Genomic DNA, 26,570 nt, shown 5'->3' with positions numbered 1-26,570 from the left:
TGAAAATATCTAGCAAAAGCTTGATCTAGACAGTGACTGCAGGGTTTAGGAAAAATGGAGAAAAAGCTTATTTATACCTAGCCATCTAAATAGGGGTAGCACCAATCCCATCTGCAGCAAGACCCAGAATCCAGCTTTGCTTGAGCAACAACACAACTCAACCCTCCATAAGTATGATAATCATAAGAAGGATTTGAAATAAAATAGCAGCAAGTATAAATCCTGAATGATCGGTTTAACGCAAATTTATATAGGTCCAGACTTTTTTTCACGGCAAGATCGATACATAAAACATTTGTCTAACATCTCCTCGTACCATAATTTACCCCCAGAACCAAAGACAACCGCTACCAGCTATCTCATACCCTGCGTATAGATGTGAAATGCTCAGTAAAACACCATAAAAAGATATGGTGACGCCTCCCATTTTCGGCTGACAGAGCACAAGCAGCAACACTAAAAGCAAAAATCCTGCACAGCAGAATCAATCGGTGCTTCAAGTGGCTGTGGCATCTGGAGATGGAACAGCTGCTGAAAAGGATGGCAGGAGCCAGCTGTGCTTCCTGCCATGCTCTATATATGATCGAAACTTTTCCTCCGCATTGGGAATGTCAAGAGCCAAGTCATCAAGCCCATCCCTCACCCTAGAAAACCCTTTTGTCATTTGGTTGATGGTGATCAACCCTTCACTGAAACACTCTTGTAGCAGGTCCAAAATCCTATCATTCTTCTTTTCCATTGCCATAACCAATGCTTTCTTTACGACTTCATGGTTGAAAAAAGGCATCCCCAGGTCCCGGATGCATTGGCATGCTTCCCTTACATCACCACCAGTCTCATACTCCTCCAAAAGCTTAGCTATCTTGTCCTTCGCATCTTCCACCGCCCAACCCGAGCCCCCGCCCCAGCATCTCAGAAGCCTCTCACCTGCATGGCGAGCAGAAACAAAAGATCGTGCCATGTGAACAGTCTCGCTTCCACTACAATTAGGTGGGAGCTTGCTGCTGATCTCCTCCAGGTTTAAGGGGACCAGCACATCATCAATTACAGCCCTAGCTAGAAACAGAGCTAGCTCATTGGAGGCATCTAAAATGTCCAGTGCAGTATCCTCTGCAGACTCAAGAAGCATTATAAATCCATTAACAATATCATCCCTTGAAAAGATTTCCATACTTAGTGTGGATAGCAGGACAGATGCCATTTCCTTTTCCCTGTTCTTCCGATCCATGGCAAGCGTGATCAGTTTCTTGATGAAGACAGAATTAAACTCTGGGATGGCAAGGTCTTCGAGGCTTCGAACAAGTTCAGGTATGTCATCTGAGAGAAAGTATTCATGTATTATTGTCACCACTTCTTCCTTATACCTTCTTAACTTCTTGTTTTCTTCATCTTCGCCTTCACCATCTGCACTAGCCCACTTTAGGAAGGAAGGGTCGAGCCATCCTTCAGAAATTGCTCTCGGTGCTAGCAGCTGGAAGAGGGCATTTGCAGAGGGAATATCAAGAGAAAGGTCATCGAGACTCTCGGCAAGCCGCAAGAAACCCTTGGTCATCTGACTAGAACTAATTAAACATTCTTCTGCTGCTTCTTTTAAAAGCTTTAGGATAAGAGGCTCCGATGTGGGGATCTCCATAGCAAGTATCAAAGCTCGCTTTACAACCTCATGGTGGAAGAATGAAACCCCCAACTCCCTTATGCACCTACAAGCCTCTGCTGTATCACCACTCTGAATATATTCTCTCAACAAATCTGCAATCTTCTTTTTTACCTCTTCAACGGTGATGTGAGTACTACCACCCCAACGTCGCTCAACTAACTCTGCATGGTGGGGTGCTGAAAGATAGCTTTTTTCAGCAGTCTGGATAACTTGAAATCCTTTAGAAGACTCAGCGAGCGTTCGCTTTACCCTAGTGAGGAAGGCAGGAGGTAGGATATCATCAACAACCGCACGGGCGATGAACAAGGCAAGTACATCAACAGCATCAACTATGTCAAGGGCCAGATCATCAACAGACTCAAGAAGCATGACAAACCCTTGGCTGATTTGAGCTGAACTGATGACATCAACATATAGAGAAGACAACAGAACTGATGCCATTTCTTTTTCTTTGTCATGCCAATCCATGGCCATCGAGACAAGTTTCTTAACGAAGTAGTGATGGTACTCATCAGAACCGAGATCTTTAAGATCAGAAGCAGCCAACTCCACATCACCAGTGGTGAAATATTCTTCAATGATTGTCAGTACGGACCTCTTGTAGTCATCAAAAGGGGTTGAAACTGTGGCACCTACTAACTCATATGGCTCCTAGTATCACAAATAATTACAATAATTAAATGCATAATTCATATATGACCGATTCACAAGTGAAAAAAGAAAAAGGAGGAACTGAAAATGGGTAACTGAAAAAAAGAGTACCCCAAGCATGGACGCAACCCCATGTGCAAACACAGAAACAGAGACACAGATGTTACACAACTGAAAATGGGTAACTGAAAAAAAGAGTACCCCAAGCATGGGCACAATCCCATGTGCAAACACAGACACAGACACACACACACACACATGTGCGCGCGCGCGCAGATATAGATAGAGAGAGAGGGGAGGGGGGAGGGAAAGACCATACCTCACCGCTGTCATAATTTGGATCATTACGATCGAGGCATGAGTTAGAATCAGTATCGAGGAGTTTGCCCCATGTGCCTTTACCACCAGCACCATCTACAATCACAGAATTAGCGAAAGCATGTTAGAAAAGTAGGCAGAAGCTGATGCAGCATTGCTGCTTTATAAAAAAATAGAAACCTTCTGAGGCCATCTATGATAGATGATATAACAAACTCTGCTGTCAATCTGTAAACAAACATAAAAGAATAGACATTGTAGCAATATAGTAGAAACAGGATAATGGTTAGTGACTAAACCAAATAATGACAATGTAATGCATAGCTGAATTTGCTGTGGTCTTAGGGACTAACATAGTCAAGATTTCCCAAACCTTTCATTGAAAATAGATCCTACTGGTCAGGCTGCTGATGGAGCCAATCTCAATCATTTCTTACATGCCACAGCCATCAATAACATATCCTAATATGATCGGTGTATAGTGCCGATAGTGTTGTTTCAGACACAAAAATTTAGTAAAGTCCTAGTGCATAAGTCTCAGCTCTAAGGCCAAGATTCATTCAAATCCAAAAATCAGGTAAGTGCCTGTACACAGTCTATGCAAACACTCAAATGAATGTGCATTCAGTCAACAACCATGGAAATGACAATTTAGAGACTCTAGAATAAACTGATCCTAAAAGTTCCTCCCAAAAAAAATACTTCTATAGCCATGGAGAAGCACATAACACAAAGGTTTTTCTAAAAAGGTAACATGTACTACCTCAAAAGCACTGAATTTCTTTTCGGATGTAAAAAATACCAATGAGCAGCATTTCCAGATAAATTATTCCTTCATATTGTGATCATTTTTTAATTAATAATATTGAATATTTTGCAAGAAAACCTTTGGATATATCCACATGATTCTGTTTTCCTAGATGATTTTGGATCTCTCTCCCCAAATGAAGCAAGCATACATGATTTGTGAGACCAGATCCTACAACTGAATCATCCTCATAATACAAGTTAGCTGGTGCCAGATTGAAGCATTTAGAATAGCTTTTAGAGAGAGAGAGAGAGAGAGAGAGAGAGAGAGAGAAGGAAAAAGAAAAAAGGAAAAAAAAAAAAACTTTCCCTCAAAGTAAGTGAAATTATACCAAGTTCTAGGTTATAATGTTCATTGACAGAGAAAATATGAAAATCTAAAGCACATATGAAGAAGGTTAACATTCTCAGACATAACAGCATACTATAAATCTGATGAAGCATTTTAGTGATAGAAAATGACAGAGGATTTGAAAAAGCAACTATGTAGGTGTTCTTAAAAGAAAGAAAAAAGGAAGAAGAAAGAAAGAAAGCAAAGGACACTTGAGTGCCTTCAAATAAATCACTTGGACTTGACGGTTTTAGCACGAAGATCTATAAACTTTTCACAGGTAACTAAAACATGTTCTGCAAAACTATAGACTCATTAATTACCATTTTGATATAAGTTGCGCATTACTGAGAAAAGCAGAACCACAACCAAACACAGTTGGTGACTAGGTCAATTTGCTAAAGAAGCTGTTTTTGAGAAGATCATATTTGGCTTGATTTTGGACTCCATAAATTTTCTCAATAAATGAGCTGAGCTTAAGAACTGCCTAGCTTGCTCATGTTTGGCTTGGTTAAGCTCAAAATACACATGCCTTATGATATGTTAACAGGTGCTTCAGGCCATTTGTTAAGAATAGCAACCTCAATTTCATATATAATATGCCAATACTGATAGAAAGTTTAAAGCATTTAAGGAAATATACTACCTAAATTTACTGCAAAACCCCAGATTCCTAATATTAGCTATTTCAATATGCCATTCATGTTTACCAAAATAAATCTGAACCACTTGTATGGTGGTGAAAGAAATAAGTGCAAATGCAATTACTGGAACTGGCGGATTGGTGGAAATTTTAAAGGACAAACTATGGGAACATATTTAGTACCTATAAATTTTGACCAATTGTCCCTAGGAGCCCAATGCAAACAATAAACATCATTAATTAATAGACAGACATCACACAAATTGATACCCGTTATGTACATGTGTGCAGAAGTGAAGATTGAGTCGGCAAACAAGTGAGCGAATGTGTTTGATGCATAAGCAGGAATTCTCTAAACCAATACAAGATTGGACTGCAGACATTACAGATATTGTAATGTCAATTAATGTGTGGGTTTCCATTTTAGAAGTTCAATCAGTGATTCTGCACATGCTGATAAGATAAAGGCTTCAATTCTACTACTAGCATTCCCCACCTCCAACCTCCCAAAGACACAAACCCATAATTTAATAACAAAATGCACTACTTAGATTTGTTTAAATAATATCAAGGTCATTTTAATAAATGAAGCATAAAACTTTCAGCCATTATAATCTGAACAGTATATTAAATCACACAAACTTCTCTACAAACCTTGGGTTTCCACGAATCCCTCAAACAAGCTGTTTTTAAATATAATAGGTTGGCACATGATTAGCAGAGCCAAGTTCGAAAATCTTGGGCATTGGTTGACTTGCTCAAGCTTGGCTCAGTTCCTCTTTCTTCAGATGCACAACTAACATCATTACTCATTTTGGTCTATCATGTTTGTTTCAATAAGATAACATGGACCAGCCATGTAATTTGTTAGGACAAATATGATAGCATATTCCAATTTTATGTCGTTGCCCACAGACTCCTCAAAACTGTGAACAAACCTGTTCCTCTCCACATGCGTCAGCCCTCTTGTATTTATTAGCAATAGAGATAATATAGAACCAGATGATATGTTACTTCTTAATGGAGTAGAATAACGTTACATATGAGGCCTCTGATAGGCACTAGAAACTCATATCTGAAAACTTAGATTATCAAACTGTATCCTGGAAGAACATAGGGGATTACACCCAAAGGACCCACAAAAAACTGATAATTGTATTACCAATTCCTTAAATCCAACTCACTTGGGTACCTAATACATATTTGGCAATCTAACATGCCCCTAAACCTGCTAAAGTACACAAGTTTTTCTTAGATTACAAACTGTTCTAATAACTAGACATGCCAGCCACTATTATCCAGGGAATACGCTCCACAGGAATCCCTAATATTCTCAGCAGTGTGCAACAACATAAGATTGGTATTAACTTGAAATACCACAGCATTCAATAAGCATGCTGTGATCATATAGCCTCCATGTGACAACAAGTTAAACATTTCGAAGGAGCTTCTATTAGGTGTTTCAGCTAAACCTTGGCATTAAACAAATACCTTCACAGATCATACTCAGAAAACGGCTCTCTCCATCCAATTTTATCATTATAATATCCACTCTCACCATTTCGATGGTAGCACTTTTATAGGTTTCTTGTTACTTGGATCAGGCATGATGGTCTACACCTAGACAGATTAAACACTCACCTTGGGAAGCTAAAGAGTGGATGATGGCATCATAGAGGTGTGCAAGGAAACCGAACAAAACGCTAAACCAACCTGAACCATTAATTTCGGTTTGATTTGGATCCGTTTTTTTCAAATTCAGTTTAATCCCGGTTTAAAAATTTTAGAAACCGAAAAAATTGGTTTAGTTTCGATTTCGGTTAAGAAAAAACCGATTCAACATGAAGCAACCCATGGATACACACACACACACACACATATATAATATAATATTATACATGAAACGCCACCGATTCATTTATATTTTGCCCAAGCTCCACTGCTTTATTACTTCTTTATTTAGCCCATCTCATAAACTGTACATTTAGCCCATCCCATAAATTGCCCATTCAGCCCATCCCATAAGCTGTTTATTTGACATAAGCACAACCAAACTGATTTTTTTGATTTGGTTTGAACTGGTTTTCCTATATGGTCGATTTGGTTTCGATTTTAGAAAACCGATTCAAATCGGTTCGGTTTGAAAATTTACCCCAAATTGAACCATGCACATTGCACACCCCTAGATGGCAATACTTCATAGGATAAACCAAGGCATTATAGGACAGTTCCACGATTTCCAGAGCATCATAAAAAAGTTCATCAAAAATCTTCAAAAATTTGCAGTGTGTACATCATTTCAAAACATAGCATATCAAAAGCCTCCTTTTGCATGTACCAGCAAGAGATGCATAACAAGGCAAAAGCATCACACAAGAAGCTGGTCATAGAGCTATCTTATAGTTAGAACACAACCCCCCCCCCCCACACACACACACATAGAGAGAGAGAGAGAGAGAGAGAGAGAGAGAGAGAGAGAGCATAGATGTAATAAAAAAAAAATATGAGAAGACAACAAAAGGTAGGAAAAAGTGACAGATGTTACATCTAGACAATGTATGCTGCCCCCAATGCATGCTACCCTTCTGCTTTTATCAAAACACCAGCTACTAGAAAGATGCAAAAAAATGACCATTACACTCCTCAGATATCATGGAATAATATATAAATACTGAAAACAATATGAGCAAGGATTTGATCAAATCATATCTTACCATCAAATCTGAGATTTCATCATGTATGATCTTGCTACTAACCTCCAACCAAATAATATTACAAAATATTATGCATGGTCTTCTCAACATTCTCATGGAAGGTGTGCTAACTCAGCTTTACCTCAATAAAAAAATGCAGCATTATGATCTCACTAACCCATCAATGCCAAAAGGGAATCAAAGAGGGGATCCATTTTACACCTAAGGGCACAATTGGTATGCCAGACACAGTTGTCAAAACTTGCTTGCATGAAACCTAACACATTTTCATTCCTCTAGACATCAATAATCACGGCCATAACCAGATTTAATTTGTTGCCAATTGCCCTTCTCTAAATCCCAGAGGTACCATAAGCAGGAAATGGCTCACTTCTTTATCCGAAATAACCCAGCTGTATTCCATTCCAATCGGTCAAATAATAAGCAAGAAGCAATACTCAAGGAAATTCCACAATCTAAACAAACAAGATGTTACAATCCTAGCTATACTGAAATGATGGTGAAGGAAATGACGTTCCCGGAATTTTTAGCATCATCACAAAACCGTGTTCCCTAGCAATTCAAGATAATTTTAAAGCTGCAGAGGCTCTTAGATAAGGATGCCAGCAGTTAGGAGGAAGAACAACTTGTTCCCCCAAATGAGAGAAACAGGGGAAGGGGGGAGAGAGAAGGTATGTGGCAGTAAATGAGTTGATTCTAGGTCCTGAACTTATTTAAATTTCATCTAGCGATCACATCTAACGGCAATAATGATGCTAATTAGTTATGAATAGAAACCAAAAAACAAACAACACAATAACTTGCCAGTGGTTTATAAGATTTTTTTTTTTTTTACCTTACATGCATGTATCTTTGCATAATATGACTTGATTCTAGGTCTTAAACTTACTAAGGTTTTATCTAGTGATCACATCTAATGGTACTAATAATGATGGTAATTTGTTGGATTTGTGAATTGCAACCAAAAAAAAACATGCAACATAATAACATGCCAATGCTTTATGATATATATTTTTAATTTCCATGCATGCCTCTATTATGCATAACTAATAGGCTAAAAAAATAACCCTCTACACTTTGTATGGAATTGCAAATACTCAAAACATATCTAATTGCTATAATGTCAACCCTGCATTTTTTACATTATTGCAATGTAGCCCATCCTCACTCAATTAAGGTTAGGACTCACCGGAGGTGCCTACATAGCAGGTAATATTGAGTAGCTATCTGAGGTGGACTCTTTTTTTTTTCTTTTTTTGAGAAAAAGGAACCTCACATGGACTAGTTGAGTCGCTAAACCCACACTATTTAACAAAAAAAAAAAAAACTAGATCATCACTCTTCCTTTCATTTCTCCCATTGACCTCAGAGAAAGTGAGCAAGAGAATGGCTTCCTCTTTCGATGCCTTCAGCAACAACAGCAACGAGGTGGTCGGGTAATCCACTCACACCTTCGACGACGATAGCCACCCTGGCTATGACCCCCACCTCTTGTTGCAGTGCTTCGATGCCTACTCCTTCACCGCCGATGAGAACTCTAAGGACCCAGCCAATGATTCCCTCACTGTTGCCTTCCACGGGTACAGGGCCTTTGACAGCGAAGATGACAATGCCCCTATTTTCCACACCTCTGGTGAGGATAGCTTCCCTCCCTCCCCAGAGTGCATCGGCTTCCACCCCCCCAATGCACACCTGGACTTCGCCTCCTTGTCTTACCCCTTCTCAATGTCGGAATCCATCATGAAGACCTATGATGTGGGGGATCACAGCAGGGTCTTTGCTACTGACAACCTGATCCCACTGCCCCCAAACAAGATGCAACCAGAGGGGGGGTATATCCTGCAGGAGTCGTGACAATGAGGCCTTTTTGTCGTGCTTCTGCTTTTCTGAAGCTCTCTTTCTTCGATACTTCTCTTGAATCGTGTTAATTTGTTTCAACACATAGTTCTTGGTTATATCTATCCTGGTGATCTGGTTTGAGATTTGAGTTGATATTGCTTAGATATATGGTTTTTGTTCATTATTTATGGTAAGAAACCCAAGAAGTTGGTGAATTGCCTTCTGATGTTTCTGCAATCCGAGGTTTTTAAGTGAAGCGCTTTCAAGATTTTGATTTTTGCATCTCTTGGATTAGTATCCATGACAAAGGAGGCACTTCATGGCAACAGCTAGCAGTGGGAGTGATAGCAGATTTAATAGGGTTTGGCAGTTGGACTCAACTGACTCCACATTAGATTCCTTCATCTCATTTAAAAAAAAAAAAAAGAAAAGAAAAAAAAAAAGAACAAGCAAGATAAGCTCAAACATCCCAGATCCACTCACCATCCCAGATCCCAAACATCAACTTGAATAACCATAAAGCCTTCCATAAGTTTGATTTATATCCAGAACAAAAGTTTGTCAAAGCTATATTGTCACATCAACAACTTTCAGCCCCAAGAAATCATTCAGAATTAATCATTTGACATGCTTCAGATTACATCTATGCATTACAATCACTTCTCGTCAGTGTTCTTTCAAGGAAAAAAAAAGAAAAAACAAAGACATATCCACAACCATAGTGCAACCCAGAAAGACAGACTATTGAATATTTATTAAATTTTTGCACCCTAACAAGTATCTTTTTACCGTATGATTTGCCAGACTGCTATGTCATAACTAAAAGCTAAGGAGCACAAAATCTCAAATACTTTTTTCAAATATATTATTTGCTCATTAAATTTAAATACAACTAGCACCAAGAGATTTATCACCTGAGAACCAAGCCAAATGCTGTAGTGTGTTGTGGTATACAAAGTAAAAACAAATAAGTAAATAGTACTACTTCTTAGCGACAGATCCACTCATGCAATGCAAACAACTTTAATTCTTACAGATAAGACCACTAGCATCAACATTTATAATTTACCAGAAAAATAAGAACGAAAACTGAAAGTGACACTGAGAATTAGTTCTCAAGTTCCCTAATTTATCCTTTTTTTAAAAAAATGGACTAAAGTTTCCTAACTATTTTAATTAAAAATTTATAAAGCACTAAACAGACTAGATCAAAAGCAATCTTCAATTCTTCATGATAGCATAATCAACGATTTTGAAACAAAACGCGAGTTTTTTTATTAAAAAAAGAAAGAAAAAACATGGACACTCACCCTTCTTCACGCGCACTAGTTTCCCCGAGTGCGACCGCCTCATATGCCTCATACAAGGAGAAGCCTTCCCACCAGGCCCGCCCTTGTTGTGGTGTTCCGGTAACAACAAAGTAGTTGGCGATCTGGGCGACGAGGACAGCACGTCCGCATTCTGTGCCGCTATCTTCAGCACCTCCCTCTGCTCATCCGTCAAGAATCCCTCCTTCTTCGGCGATGCCATCTACCACCTCCCCTAACCCTCTTAACCTGTAATCGAACCCCAGATTACCCCCGTATCGTCGACTAACACTACAGCCCCATCTCAAATCGAGACATTCGATCAAGAAACAGAGGGACAACAGAAGACAACGATGCTTCAAAGAAGCCATACCTCTGGAAGTAGAAAGAAGAAAGATAATCGAACTTGGACAGGAGAAAAACCCCAAATCCGGAAGCTAATCCGCCATTAAAATCGCCGCCACCGCCCTTCCCCAAATCGATCCAGTCTTGGCCCGGAGGATCTCGAGCCAAGACGAAGGGGGGAAGGAAGAGAAACCCTAGAGAGGAGAACACTATAGAGTGAGCGAGCGATCGCCTTTTTCCCTCAGTTTCGACCCCAACTCTCCCCACCAGTATCTCGAGGCCTCTCCTTTGCTGGCTTGGATCTTTGCCTTCTTCCCTGGGGTGGAATTGGATTAAGATGAGAGAAGAAAGAAAGAAGCTTTTATATGGAGGCGCGTTCGGTTGCGAGGACACGTTGGGCGAGGGCTTGTCTTGTCGAGTACATCACCATATCCTGTTTACACGTGGCCCACCACGGTTCACGGCCGGCCTGGCGCGGAGGTTAGGGTTTCTCGGCTCTTGCAAGCTTTACACCGCACCGCGTCTTTGAGCTGCTGCCCTGATGACATATTTGACCTTCCTAAATGTGGCTGGAAAATGATAATAGTTGGATAACAATTCAGGAGCAGTGGTTTGATGAGAATAATTTTGGATTATACTTTTATATAAATTTTCATAATTTCATCCAACCAAATATTTCATTAGTATGGAGGCTTGTAAAACTAGGATGGAGGTTGTAACCTTCCTTCATGTGAATCCTATTTCTCCTTCTTATCTTTTCTCCTTTTTATTTTTGATCAATCTGACAATGAACTCCTCCTCTCTTTGAATATACCCGATTTATTTCTTTCTCTCCTATCTTCTCTTTCAGCATTATTGTTGTTGTCATTGATTAGACTCTGTGATTGATCAGCCACCGATCACTACAAGTTGAGTTTGGATCTTTTTCTTCTCTTTTGGGATAAATTGAATCGAACATCTCCTCTAACAATCGGCGATGCTCTAGTAACGGTATAATGGAGGTTTCTCTTTTTTAAAATTTAAATTTCAAAATGTGAATATTCTATTTGTATGAGAAAATTTAAATTTTCAATATTGATGGGATGCTACGAGGAATTTGAAATTTAAATTTCAATATTGATGGGATAACGAGGCTCTTCTTACTCTTCTGTATATTTTTATATTTTTTTTATAATAAATTTGGATGATTTTTTTTTCCTTTTCATATATATATATATATATATAACTTCCTTCATATAAACTTATCATTGGATCGCACAATAGCTATTTTGAAAATCATACAAATAAGTTCAAAATGCATTAGGATTTATATAAAGAGAGATCCAACAGCTGATACCGTGAAAAAAGATAAAGCAAATATTTTATGTATGAAAAATACATCCCGAACACATAAAACCAAGTCACCATCAGTTATGTGTTAAGGCAAACTTCTCCAAGATAATTTAGGTAAAAAGATGGCATTCAAATCTGAATCTTTAATACAAGTATCAAGAAACTTTATCTTTAATATAAAATCTTTTACCAAGTGACATTTGGATGCGGTAATCATCATATGCATTTGTTTTTAAAAGAGAATGCTTTGACACAAGTTAACAATGTTAATATTTGGAAAGAGTTCAATAGACCTGTGAAAACATGCCCAAATGACCATTTGCCTAAGCCGTACATAATCTATTCTCTGTTTTTCTGCTACCAATAACGAGTCTAATTGCCCGGACGCCTCCCACCTCAGCATGTAGCTTACAGATTCATGCCATTGATTACCTCGGTCCTAGAGTCATTTTTGTTTAAAAAAAATTATGGTGATTATATTACTACCTGTAATTATTATGTTCCTTTTTAACAAAAAATTAGCCTCAGATTTCAAAAATTACTTATCAACTAACTTAAATGATAACAAAACATCTGGGACTATGAATAGATTGGAGGATAAGTCGTTGGTTGAATAAGTAATTATTTTAATTATTTTATCATGTTTAGCCATGTTTAAAAGCAACTTGTCAATCTTAAATTTCGGGTCACGTGGTGTTAATTTTATGTTCCGTAACTTTGGACAACTCACTATCTCAATATCTATTGATAGGATCCGATATCAATTATTGTAGAAAAAAATAAAATAAAAAAATAATCAAATACATGAATTAACCAAAAGGTTCGTCTCCACGAGATATGCAAAATTTCACTATGAGAAAAGAATAAGTACAAAAAGAGATCCATACACTCTCAACCCTTATACACAAATCTCTTTCAACTAGAAGCTATCTTCACAAGAGCTTTTACAAAATCCAAAGAAGACCTCTCTACCTCTCAAAGCACTTTAGGACCTTTCTCTGTAACGACCACCTTCTAAGACCTCAGGCGATGCCTATCTAATCTTTCTGGACTCTACTCTGTAAATAGAGCATAAAATCCTCATCCAAAATGCATAACAGGCCATTCACAGGAGTCCTAACACAACTCAATATTTAGATTCACCTCAAAAATCCATCTTTGATCGTGTCCGCAACGTCCACAGCCACCAGATCGCACCCTCAACTGTCAGCCACTGTCGGATCGCGCTCTTACACCAAACTGCGCACATGGACCATGGTAGACCATGAGAAACCATCGAAAAATGTCTCCGACCCATCATGGACTTTGCAAAACTGGAGGGGAACGGGCACCCGATCTACGCGGCCCTCCATAGATTGCGCTAACCCACTGAACCGCAATACGCCGCACCCTAAGCCTCCCATGCGTGCCCGCTAGGCCGCGCTCGTGGCCGACCTGCGCACGCCTGGACCGCACGTCGGCCCATGGGCCCCTCTAGCAGCCCATGGGCTATACCATCTACTTTCGACCTGCTTCCTCGCACGTATCTTTTTTATCCGGACTCCATTTAGGCTGATCTTAATCTTGTTGGATTCCATTTTTGCCCTAGACTTCGTTTTGGACTTATTGTTGAACGAATTTCGAGACATTTTTCTCAATAGTATCTATAATAATTTTATCTAAAGGAGATATATCATAAGATTTCTTGCAAAAGCGCTCAAAATCGACCATCCAAATTATCTTAGTGACTAATTTCTCAAACTAGCAATTCTTATGTTACCAAAAAAAAAAATCTTATTTTTCTTGAATCAAATGGTAGCAACCATCTTTTTTGAAATAAAAGCAAAGTGATGCTTTATGGTTGCCATGGTTAAAAAAGATGTATTTTGTAAATTTTGAATAGCAAATCCAAATATATCTGTTGAATAAACCAAAGCAAAAGAAGATTGATGACAAACTAGGATTTTGCGCTACCATTGAAATTAGCATCAAACATTCTACATCAATATATTAATGTTTCTTGGAATAAGTTTAGTTGCTTACTATTTTCAAATTGTTTACTAAAATGTACTTCTTAATATAATTTTCTATTTTTTCTTGATAAAAAATTAGAATAATACCTAAAACAATAATCTTGTTGACAATTAAATCCATATATTTTCTCGTATGGTAGAGGCAGCGACATTTGTGTGTAAATTAAAATATATTAAATTAAAAAATCTAATAAGTAGATGCATTTAAATATATATTTTTTTATAAATTTATACGAGATGACTAAGCATGTGATTTTTTTTTTCCTAAAAAGGGAAGGAAGAAGTTAAAGATATTTATTGTTGAAGAAACAAAGATATATATGACTCAAATGAAAAGGAAGAAAGTGGAGAATAAAATTAGTAGGAAGAAGAGCCAATTTGATTAAGCAAGGCATACTAATTAAAGTGCTTAATTTTTTTAAGATAATAATTTTTCACTATAGATACAAATGAATATGGGAAAATCCTATCTCTAAGATGAAAAGCCCAATAGTTTCAAGATCTCTAAGAATTACAGATACAAAACACCAACTCAAAATAACAAAGAGTAAAACTAAACTTGAAAATAAAAGATTTTTTAATTATTTGTTTGTTTGTTTTTTTCTTATCATGCACTCTTACACAATAATATATTTATAAAAAATAAAGGGGTGTAAATAGTGATTGCTTATTGCCAAATAGTCACAAGATTAGTGGTTGTTCACTAAAGAACACCTAGTCATAACAAAATAGAACCATTTTAAAATATAAAATTTAGATCAGATACAAAAAAAGTGGCTGTTGGAAGTTTCAAATATTATAAATTTTCAACATTGAAACTTAACCATTGGGACTCATCCATTGGATTCCCAATATTTAAGTTTTGAACCTTAAAATTATGCATTAGGGACCAGTCATAGGTTGGTTCCAATGGTCAAATAGATAGATTTGTGTTAAATTTAAAAAAAAAAACTCTAACATTTTCTTGTTTACTTTATATCTAAAACAAAAAAAAATTTAAAATTAGGTTATGTACAATGCATAACCATTGGTGGTGATCCTTAAATCTACAATTGAACATGAGTTAATAATTTTTAATGACTAAGAAGATTAAACCTTGATCTTAAAAGATTATAAAATTAATGAAATCATACACTCTACCTATAGCTATTTGGTCATAAGTATATTTGGAACTTATTGATCACTGATAAGAAGTGGTCCCATCTTTTGTACTTACAAAGGTAGAATCATTATGGATATTCTACAACAACATAGAACTTTAAAATAGCTATAAGTTATACTAAGAAATAAATGTCTAACTTATTTGTTGTGAAATTTAAGTACATTGAATTTGATGTGAGTTATACTAAGACATCATAGAACAAAACTTATCCCTACCGTTCTAAGAATAAAGAATGCACTTGAAATACAATCTACTTATTATTGTCTCTTATCTATTCTCCTTCTATTTGAAACAAAATGGAGGAAGCAGCATACTTCCCCAGATATTGTTATTGAATAATATTTATTTTACAAGAAATAGGGCAAAAGATGCAAGAGAGATCCTAGTAGCTAATCTTAGACAACAATGAACTAAAGGAGTTCATACATGCTCGATGACTCTCCTTTGCTTTTTCATGACACAAATTTTTTCAGAATTATTGGAAGGTTTGCAAAGTTAAGTTTTTTTTGAACTATGCTTATAAGTTCCAAAGTTATAAAGATAATGTCATAGAATAACATCTCAATTTGACTAGGATGATTTTTATTTTATTGGTAATAGGCTTATATATATTTATATCTCATAATGTTTCCATAAGATGGCTTTTTGTCAAAAGATTTTCAAGCATTTGACCAATAGGTAAATATTCCATAACTACTTTACTTTTTTTGTAAGTTATATTCATATAATTATTTATCATGGCAATATGTCTACTAATGTTCATAAATTTCTTATTTTAGAAACATGTACAGCAACTTGATTGATATATAGTGATTAAATTATTACGTATATTAATAAAAAAAATCTTGTAAGAAATATTTTATCCATAATAATTTTCTAGGAATAAGAGATGTAGCAATATACTTGATTTTCATAGAAGAGAGTGCAACACATAAATATTTTTTTTCAAAAAACTAAGGAATTATGCCTCCAGCCAAAAAAAATAAATAGCTACTAGTAGATTTAGAATTAGATATATCAAAAGACAATCAATGGTAGTATATCATTCTAAACTAAGTAAAGTCCATTTATAATGCAAACCATAATTCATGATATATTTCAAATATCTCATAATTCTATTAGTTTGCTCCAATATTTTTTTCTAGGTTCATGTATAAATCTATATAGTCTGTCAATAGCATAAGCAATATTAAGCCTAGTATAATTCACAATATATATTAAACTTCTTAGAATTTATATATATTTCTTTATACTTTATTGTTTTATCTTTATTAGGTTTTAATTTATGGCTCCAATTACTTGATGCCACACTAGGCTTTCTATTGAAAAAAAGAAATACTAAACTTTCTTAGAATTCTTGTAGTATAAAGTGACTGGGTTAAAAAAAATACATTATTTTGTTTAATTACTCTCATTCTCAAAATCATAACAACTTCATCCAAATCTTTAGTCACAAAAATTTTAGATAAAAAACTTTTAATCCCATTAATATCTTCCATTTTTGTACTAAAAACTAATAAATCATCTAATTTATTATAAACTTTAAGATATGTGAGGATTTTTCTAGTTATAAATTTCAAACTAATAATATTGAAGAATTTCAAAATTAATGTATCAATGAATGAGAAATGTAAGAATAAAAGCACTCAAAATAGAGAATATTTTCATAAATTCAATTAGATGCTAGCTTGAACCCAATAGTTATCTAATATAATATAAATATTCTAAGTTATCCTTTAATTACATCGTCTTCATAAAATTAATAATTATGTTTTAGAAAATAATATTTATATTTATATTAATCAGATGAATAAAATTTAGTTTATTAATAAAGATACTTGGGATTAACTTCAAACCTAATTCGTGCTAAATTTGAAGCCAATGAAAATTATATAGGATATAAGTATTAATATACTTGCAGAGTTAACAAGTCTTATAAATTTTGTCCCACTTGTGACCAAATCTGCATGTGTAAGATTTAGGAAAATAGGTTCGCTCAAACTCCCAAATAGTTTAGGTGTAAGTTGGCATGTATTAGACACAATTCTATTGACAAAGCCTTGAGCTATAGGTTATATGATGCATTATTCTTTTAACGATGTATCTATAGTAATAAGTAAGGGCAACTAAAAAGTGTTGAGTGCTTCATAAGATTAGTAATTTATTCAAATCATTTGCAAATGGTTTTGTTGACTAGATTCTAGGCTTGATTAAGCCGAATTTTGAACGTAAAAAAAATAAGCTTGATAAAACATCATTAGACTCAAATTTAATTTCAAACCAAACCTAAGTAAACCTTGATTATACCATGATGAGCCCTACATGCGAGGATATAAAAAAAATACATAGAAATAGCTAAACATATGCAATTGTGTGTTGGAATTGATCCAAATGCTAAAATTGACATAATATCTTAAACAATATGATGGCTTCATCATATTATTAATCCATGATGTGATCATACAAAGGTTTGAATTTAATATTGTTATAGTTTAACATGTCATATATTACATCTATTTAGATAAGCCTGGAATTTTGCTTTGAAACTTGAGCTAAGCTATTTGGTTCTAACACAATTTAAGATTATGAAGATATTAAAAATAGGTTAAGTTTAGTATTTTAATAAATATTTTATATGTAATATGTATATGTCTTAGAAAAAGTAATTCTGTAGGAATTATCTAGATGCAAAATTAAAGAGAAGCTATAAGAAACTGGCTTGATTTAGAACCAAATCATTCTCTCAATATGAAAAACTTAGCATAATCATTGGAAAGGATTGGGCTACTAGAAGGGATATGGAGACACTAGCTGATATTGTTAAGGAGTTGGATAGAGAATTGAGGAGATGAATTGGATGATATCAATCTTACAATACTGCTGCACAAATATTCACTTTTAGGCTGAATGAGGGAGGTCCTAGCAATAAAATTAAAGAGAAAAAATCATTAACAACTTTTTTTGAGTGCATCATGCATGGGAGTTGTTTTGATAATTGGATCAGAGATCAAAAATATATTCGAGCATCTGGGTAAGACAATTGGTGCGGATGTTGCAATTCTACTCATCAAAATTAAACATGGATATTAAAAGACTTTGGTTTTATTATAACTCAAAGACATCAAGCATTGCTTAAGACTGGTTAGGATCACTAGATAACTAACATATTTACTACTATTGCTAATGATTTCAAGGTAGAATTTTGAAGTTGCTTTCTTGATGAATCTATTTAAGCAATATTATCATTTATACAACAAATTTTAGCACTTTGGTTTTACGTTTTTTGGAATCATAGAGGAATACTCATAGTATGCATGAAGATTATATCATTTGTAAATAGTATGCACTATGAAATATCATGCTACATGTGCCTAATAAACTCATCTATAACTACGTAATGAGTTAAGGACTTAGACTAGATCCTTGAAATAAACCTATTGTGACTGAAAGCTTAGTTGTATGATTTATTAAATTTTTTTCTTTATTTATGATATGCAAAATATTTGAGTTATTTCATAAATAATACTTGTTTTATAACCTTTGGTGCACTATGAAGATTATTTCATGCTTGTTTGGTAATAATTATTCTTAAACTTATAATGAATGTCACAAAAGTGCATTAATGGGCTTGAAAATATTTGACTTCGTTACATGCTTATATAGTTTCTAATTAGTGATGTGGATTTTAAAAAATAAACATATTGCCTTTCTTATATATCACATATATAATAGCTATATTTAGCATGTGTATGTGTGTGTGTATACAATATCATATAGTATTAGATTATACTATAACATATATCATATATCATGAATATAATGTGTTATATATAAGATATATAATATGCAACATATTATTATTATTAACAAATTATTATTATTATTAAATAATAAGGTGTGCTATTGAGTCAGGTTAAGGATCGATTTCGAGTTGATACGATGTTACTAATAGGATTAACATGTATATTGATCATGTAGTCATATAAAACTTATTGAAACAAACTACGAAATGGATTTTGTCTATTCCTTTCCGTTACATTTCCACATTACCCAAATGATGAAATGTGAATACTATTTTTATTTCCTTGGTTTCTATTCCCATTCCACTGTGATTTCAATTCTATTTCTTTTTCCATTCATATCAACCAAACATAGTAAAGTCTTTATATAAAAACACTTTAGTTTGAAAGGAGAGCATGCATGCAACTAGGACATTTGTGTACTACCAATGTTCTAATTTCCATACATGATTTACAACTAACATGACAAGAAAAGATGTTATAGCTTATCGAAGTGTATCTGATTATACCAATATTTAAAATTAATTGCTAAATGAAAAGAAAATTTTTTCAAGTCCTCTTCAGATCACGATATTGTTGATGTCGCTATATTAATATCAATGTCAAAAATAGCTGTAGAAAACTATCGAGTGCTTGCTAGGCTGGAATCACCTCTTGCCTTTCGGACAAAGAGTGGGAGGTTCGATTCTAGTAGGAGTTAGTCATGGAATATTAGGTATAAGGTAAAAGATAGGGATTAGCCCCTTTAGAGATAAAAAAAGTGAAGCACAATCTTGTTGACACCATTCTTATTTTGATGCAAACTAATTTAAGCCACTAAAATATCTGTATGTTATATCATCGTTTATTATTATAGTCCTATAATTAATCCTATGCACTTGTGAGGGTTCATTCATGATACATAGTTAAACCTGTCGCTCACTAGATTGAGATCTGCTTACTCTTGTCCAATACATCTTTTTAGTAAGGTCTCAAACTATTGGGGATAACGTGTCATCCAAGCTGAAGATATAAGCAACCCGGATGACTTCGGACCTTACCAATCCCAGCTACCAGCTTCACCTTCCAGTCGAGCCTCCCTGAGTAGTGCTATCAATTGAAAAGCCTCTTGACTTCTATTGTCGATTTTAATCTTGACCATCGATCACAGCTACTAGCACCAAAAAGATGTCTTTGCCAGCCACGTCGCTAGTCGATCCAAAGTCCTCCAACTGAATTTAGTCCGATTCTGAAATCTTATACCTCTTTTCAAATTTAAACAACCGCAGTACGACAGTTGGCTCCGAAGCAGATAAGGCAGTCATAACTACTATTTTTCAAGATTTTTGATCCCAAATCTTATCTTGGTACATCTGAATTGATCGGGATAGACTAAAAATATTATCCTCTAAACAGCTTTCACCTCTATCTATAAATAGAGGCCTCAAAAGGATCCTCAACGTACGCACATTCTCTCTCTCACATACTCTTTCTTATTTATTTTAGAGATCTGACTTGAGTGTTGGATTATCCCCATCAGAGCTAACTCCGATCAAAATTTATTTTCTAAATTTTACTATACTCACAGATCCTGCTCAACTTTAACCATCTAAATCAGGATCAGAGATCTGCCACAACAGATTGGCTCTAGAAGAAGGACCATACCCATTTTTCAAGAAAGAGCAGATGATCGACACCATGGCACCATATAAAGGAGCATCCTCCCACCATTCCAATACTGCTAACTCTCAGTTAGTTGAGAATCTTGCCAACCAACAAGCCCTGGTGCAGTCCTTGAAGGTTCCACCTCCACCTTTTCAATTGAAAATGACTGTCAATGCAAAGCAGATCAACCTACTTATCCAGCAAGTATAGAATTTGACTGCTGCTATTTAAGTAATGCAGCAGACTAATCCTATACCATGGGCTGCTCCACCACTAAAACAATCTCAGGCTCCCCCACAAAGCCCTGAGCGGGGAAGGCAAAGTCAGCAAAGCTGACCCCAGGGTCCAGAGCAAAAAGAGTGGTCATCCTCAAGTCCTCACTTTTGACATGACTCCACTCCAGATTGATCCTACTCACTGCACTCAGAGGCCTACACTGCTTGAAAGGTGAAAATTGACCGTAGATTCTATGAAATGAATCAATAGATAGAGGCACTCCATAATTGGGCTCCTACTCGGGATGACATATTTAACACTGATCTGCTATTCAGCGTCCGAATCATGCAGGAGTCACTTTTCAATCACTTCAAGATGCCGTAGTTGGAGAACTACAATGGGACCACTAATTTTATGGACCATCCAAAAAGTTTCAAAGCTGACATGCTTCTCCATAGGATAACTGATGCTATCCTGTGTTGAGCCTTTCCATCTGCTTTGAAGAGTGTGGTTTGGCAATGGTACTTAAGTCTCAAGGCAAGAATGATTCACTCATTCGACTAGCTGAGTCGGGCATTTATCATCCACTTCATACGTAGCAGAAAATAATGTAAAGGATCAAAATCTCTGAGTAGCATCGAATAGAGGAGGAAGAATCACCCTGATCTTACATTGGCCATTTTAATGCAGCCATACTTGTAGTCCACAACCTAGAGCAGTTGGTTGCCATGATTGCCCTAAAGGATGGACTCTTGAAAAATGGTCTCCGATTTTCACTGGAGAAGATCTGCCTCCATGACTTTGCCGACATATTGGCTCGAGCAGAGAAGTATGCTTGGATAGAGAAAGCTTTTAAGGAAGAAGAAATCCTAGTAGATGCTACTATCCAGAAAAAGAAGGAAAAAGGAACAAGAGAATCCTCACCAAGATGGGACCATGGAAGAAGTCAACGGTGCTCCCGATCTCCATCTAGATGTCGAAGGTCCAGAACCCCTCTTCAAAATCATTGGACAAGAAACCTCTATGGAAAGAGGTGACATATATCTCCACCATGAAGATTCACAAATTACATGCTACTACACACCTCTCAAACCCAAGTGTTGATGGAGATAAGGGATTGACTCCCTAGGACGAGAAGGATGTGTACTAATCCGGGACAGCATGGTCCGAATAAATATTATCTGTACCACCACGATCACAGACACAATACAGAAGACTGTATCCAATTCTAGGATGATATTGAGGAGCTTATTCAATGTGGGCATTTGGATCGATTTATCAGACATCGATGGGAACAGCAGGAAGAACTACAGAGGTCACCTCGGCCATTGGAGCAACAGCAAAGAGAGCCCTCCAGAGATCAACTCATGATCGAAATAATAAACACCATAACTAGGAGGCATCATGGTGGTGGGATGGTGGAACCCACCGAACCAATCAAGAGATGGAGAACTGAAGAGCCAATGGTTTTCACCAAAGAAGATACATAAAAAATTCAGTTCCCACATAATGATGCGGTCATTGTATCTTTAAATATAGTAAATTATGATATACGTCGCATATTAGTTGATAATAAAAAATTGGTTGATGTATTGTTTTATGATGTTTTCTCTAAAATGGGTGTATTCTCAAAGCGATTGAGGCAACCCAATTCTCTCCTTATAGGATTTATTGGGGATGCCATTCTTATTGGAGTCATTATCTTAATGGTAGTTGCCGATCGAGCCCCTCGATAATCCATGACTCAGGTCAATTTCTTTGTAATCCAGGTGCTGTCAGCTTACAATGCCATCCTCAGGCGGTCAGGACTGAATGCACTCTGGACCGTAGTGTCTACATACTACTTGAAGGTAAAATTTCCAACCAAATATGGGATCGGAGAGATTCAGGGAGATCAAGCCTTGGCGCGATAGTGCTATACCCTCGCTCTTCAGAGAATAAAACCTTTTGATGCATGCACTGTTGACAGACTAGATACCCATGATGAATTAGTTGAAGAGCATGGGGAATCAGTAGGAGACCCTGAGATGATCCTATTAAATGATGAGAATAAGGAGCACATAGGTCACATCGGATCCAACCTGCATCAGGTAATCAAAGATCATCTTACATTTTTTTTGTAGGAAAATGCCGATGTTTTCGCCTAGATACCGGCTAACATGCCAGGCATCGACTCCATAATGATGTCCCATTGGTTGAAGGTGAACTCAATCTATCGACCAGTCAGGCAAAAAAAATGAAGATTTGCCCCCAAATGATAGAAGGTGATAGTCGAGAAAGTGGATAAGCTACTCAAGGTCGATTTCATATGGAAGGCAATCTATCCACATTGGATTGCTAACATGATCCTCATGAAGAAGGTGAATGGCAAATGATGAATTTGTATTGACTTCATTGATCTGATTAAAGTTTATCTAAAGAACAGCTACCTGTTACCTCGGATCATTCAGTTTGTGGATGCTACTTCGGGACACCAACTTCTTACTTTCATGGACGCTTTCTCTGACTACAATCAAATCCGGATGGCACCTAAAGATGAAAAAAAAATCTTCTTTATTACTGATCGAAGTCTTTTGTTACAGGATTATGTCTTTTGATTTAAAAAATACAAGTGTAACTCATCACTGTCTCGTAACCAAAATTTTTAAGGATCAGATCGGGCAAAAGATGGAGGTCTATATGGATGATATGCTCATCAAAAGCAAATTCTGACAGGCTCATATTGACGATCTCGAGAAGACCTTCACCACTTTTTGAAAATATCGGATGAAGTTGATGTTGGAAAATACGTCCTAAAGCCAATCATTTGGATAATTGTGTTCATTCTGTAATATGTATATGAATTGTTAATCAATGAATAAAAGTTATTTTAGCATTATTCATCACAAAGATACATCTTTTTGTAGAACTCTTGTATTGTGATGAAGTCTTTAGAACTATAAAGTAATCGATAAAGAAAGATTTATCGTATAATTCTTAAATATGTTCGCAACCAAATAATATATCATTAAAGGATGATGATGTTTATCGAGTAAAGGTTGTTGTGTGCTATATGGGTTGTGTTGCCCAGCTATGCAACCCAAGAGGAGGGATGAATTGGATTTTTTAAAAAAGATTTAAATTTAACTTACAACTATGAAGATTATTTAACAATGAGTAAGATAAGTATGAAAAGTGTAATTTATGCAAGGTGTAGAAGTTGGATGCAAGAATGCAAGAGGATAAAGAAATTTAAAAGGAGAGCAAGTAAGCACAACACAAACAAGAAGATTTATAGTGGTTCGGTGCCAACCTTGCACCTACATCCACTCCCCAAGCTCCTACTTAAGAATTTAAATCTACTAGACTGTATTCAACCCGAATACAACATCGGAACCTCCGACTCTAGCTATCCCAAGCTAAAACACTTATTTTTCGAGTATAAGCCAACCCAATACAATCCGATTCAAGGTTCGGATCAACCTTTCCACATTTTAGAATCCTTCCAAAATAAAATAAATAACTCAAAAATAAAGTATAGGAGTTAATCACATAAAAGTACAGATGTAGCTCCTTTAATGAATAAATAATACTTTAAATACACTTTACACAATTAGAAGAAAGTTCTTTTTGATTTTCTCAAGATGGTTGGAGACTTGAATGAGCTCTTGAGGAGTTGGTGAACTTAAAATAAAAGCTTCTTGACCTTTTTAAGTGGGCTCTTGCTTAGGGTTAAAATAAATGCTTGAAGAATCTTTTTCAATTTTTTTTTTTTTATCTTTGATTCCCTCCTTTAAGTGCCTTTTATAACTTCAAATAATGGTGGAGAGTAATCTGGACTGAAATAGAACCGTTAGAGCACATTAAATGAGCATTAAATACAATCAAAATGGGTTAAAAACTAGCTGTTGCAAAAATTTTCTGTCACAGGGATCGACTCATAGGGTCGACTCATGCTTATAGGTCGACTCATGGGGTCGACTTTTATGAAAAAGAATAGAAAATGACTGTTCTATAATTTTGATCTGCAGAGCAGCAGAGGTCGACTCATAGGGTCGACTCATGCCAAGGGATCGATTCATGGGGTCGACTCACAGAGTGTGCCAGCCAAAAATTTTGCGTACTGTTCAGCCCTTTTAGCCATGAGTCGACTCATGGGGTCGACTCAAAAATATAAATCTAATTTTCTTATAAAATATACTTTCAAAAATATTAAAATTACCTCCAATAGATTACACATCTCTTGTTCTTGCTCTTGAGGCTTCCGAATCAGGTCTGATAAAATTATGATTTTACCCCTGAAATATAATAATTTTTTTTTTCAAACCAAAATTATTAATAATCTTCTCAAATGCTTTGTAATCATCAAAATCAATTCAAGGAGCAACAATCTCTCCCTTTTTGATGATGACAAAATACTTGAGCAAAAGTATATATAAAGTATTGAACATGAATTTTAAATTTATGAAGATGCATCACTTAAATATTATAGCCAAGTATTTGAACGAAATGCATCATAAGCAGTTTGAAGACAAATTTAAAATTTGCTAAAAATTTGAAATTTGCTTATAAGTTCATTTGCTTGGGAGAAAAAAAAAGCTGATGATTTTGATTCTTTGACACATGTACCCATTTACTTAACAATTTACTTATTGCTCATTCTTTATTGCTTATTGCTCAATCTTGATTTATTGCTTATTGCTCAATCTTGATTTTGATTCTCTACTCTCCCTTTTTGACAGCATCAACTAAGATTCTCTACTTCCCTTTTTAAGGATATATTTTCTCTATTCCTCCTTTTGGATGGGATCAATTTTACTTCTTTAGCCCCCTTCTTTGATTGCTTATTTCTCTATTGCTTATTGTTTTACTCCTCCTTAATATAGTAAACGTAAAAGATATATCAATTTGCTCATTTAGAAGATATTGCAATTCATAGTATTTCACAACACAAATATAAGTTATTTTTCATATCTCATAATTAAAAGCAATTCAATTTGATCACATTCATAGACATTCATTGAAGGTCAAAGTATCTATATATATATTCAAAAAGTGACTGAATATATAGGTGTTTCCATACATATGAGTCAATTTAGAGTACAAAATTCATGGATAGAAACTATCCAAGAGTCAATCAGTCAATACATTACATAGCCCACAAGATAGATCCTAGACAAAAATAAAAGAAAAGACAAACTACACTGGATCTAATAGATGTCATGGCTGGAAGGATCGGAGTCTGATGAATCAGAGATAGGATGAGGAGATGTAGGATCATGTCCATGAGCTCGATCTCGACCGCATCTGCCTCGGCCACGGGTAGAGGTGCCAGTACGAGTAGAAGAGTGAGAAGATCCTGAAGCCTGAGAAGCTATGGACTGAGCTACGAGTGAGAGTCTGATGGAATCCAGAAGATTCAATGCTCTCGAGACAGACTGCATCAGGGCACTGAACTGAGTAGCAGCATATTCATTAGAGCCCCTGATCTCTCTCCTCAAGAAGTCAAAACCACTCTCTAAGACTCCTCGAAGTCTGACCGCCTCTGCAGATAGGTCTGAGACCTCTATGATGCTCTCATGCGACTGTGCATGGACTAAAGCTAACATTTGCCCCTGCAAGTCAAGTACTCTGCCAGTCAGTCTCAATATACAACCCTCAAACTGCTCAATGCGTACCGACTGATCAGTAATCATCTGAAAAATAATGAAAATATGAGGGATCAGTATCTGATCAGATACATCCTGAGATATCGATCCCTGTGCAAAGACTGAAGTACCAACTATCGAGATAGAATGGAGGCTACATGCTGG

The 26,570-nt window shown here is 35.9% G+C and overlaps 1 protein-coding gene across 1 annotated transcript; it reads right to left on the bottom strand.

Moving 5' to 3' along the window:
• Positions 1-192: 192 nt before the first annotated feature.
• LOC105049573 (MA3 DOMAIN-CONTAINING TRANSLATION REGULATORY FACTOR 1) lies at positions 193-10,928 on the bottom strand. Its single transcript, XM_010929274.4, has 4 exons — positions 10,641-10,928; positions 10,271-10,516; positions 2,628-2,722; positions 193-2,308 (listed from the first exon to the last, which is right to left on the bottom strand). The coding sequence occupies exons 2-4, from the start codon at positions 10,488-10,490 to the stop codon at positions 497-499; spliced, it is 2,127 nt and encodes a 708-aa protein (XP_010927576.1). The 5' UTR covers positions 10,491-10,516; positions 10,641-10,928; the 3' UTR covers positions 193-496.
• Positions 10,929-26,570: the final 15,642 nt, after the last annotated feature.

This window comes from Elaeis guineensis, chromosome 8 (assembly GCF_000442705.2).
Source record: "Elaeis guineensis isolate ETL-2024a chromosome 8, EG11, whole genome shotgun sequence".
NCBI classification, from domain to species: domain Eukaryota; kingdom Viridiplantae; phylum Streptophyta; class Magnoliopsida; order Arecales; family Arecaceae; genus Elaeis; species Elaeis guineensis.
The sequence above is the reverse complement of the archived record's forward strand: the minus strand, read 5'-3'. Positions and strand labels throughout refer to the sequence as shown.

Coding starts and splice junctions, on each gene's coding strand:
- LOC105049573 (XM_010929274.4), bottom strand. CDS start 10,490: ATGGCATCGCCGAAGAAGGAGGGATTCTTGACGGATGAGCAGAGGGAG. Junction 2,723..10,270: donor ACTAGTGCGCGTGAAGAAGG/GTGAGTGTCCAT, acceptor CTGTGATTGTAG/ATGGTGCTGGTGGTAAAGGC. Junction 2,309..2,627: donor CAAATTATGACAGCGGTGAG/GTATGGTCTTTC, acceptor TTGTGATACTAG/GAGCCATATGAGTTAGTAGG.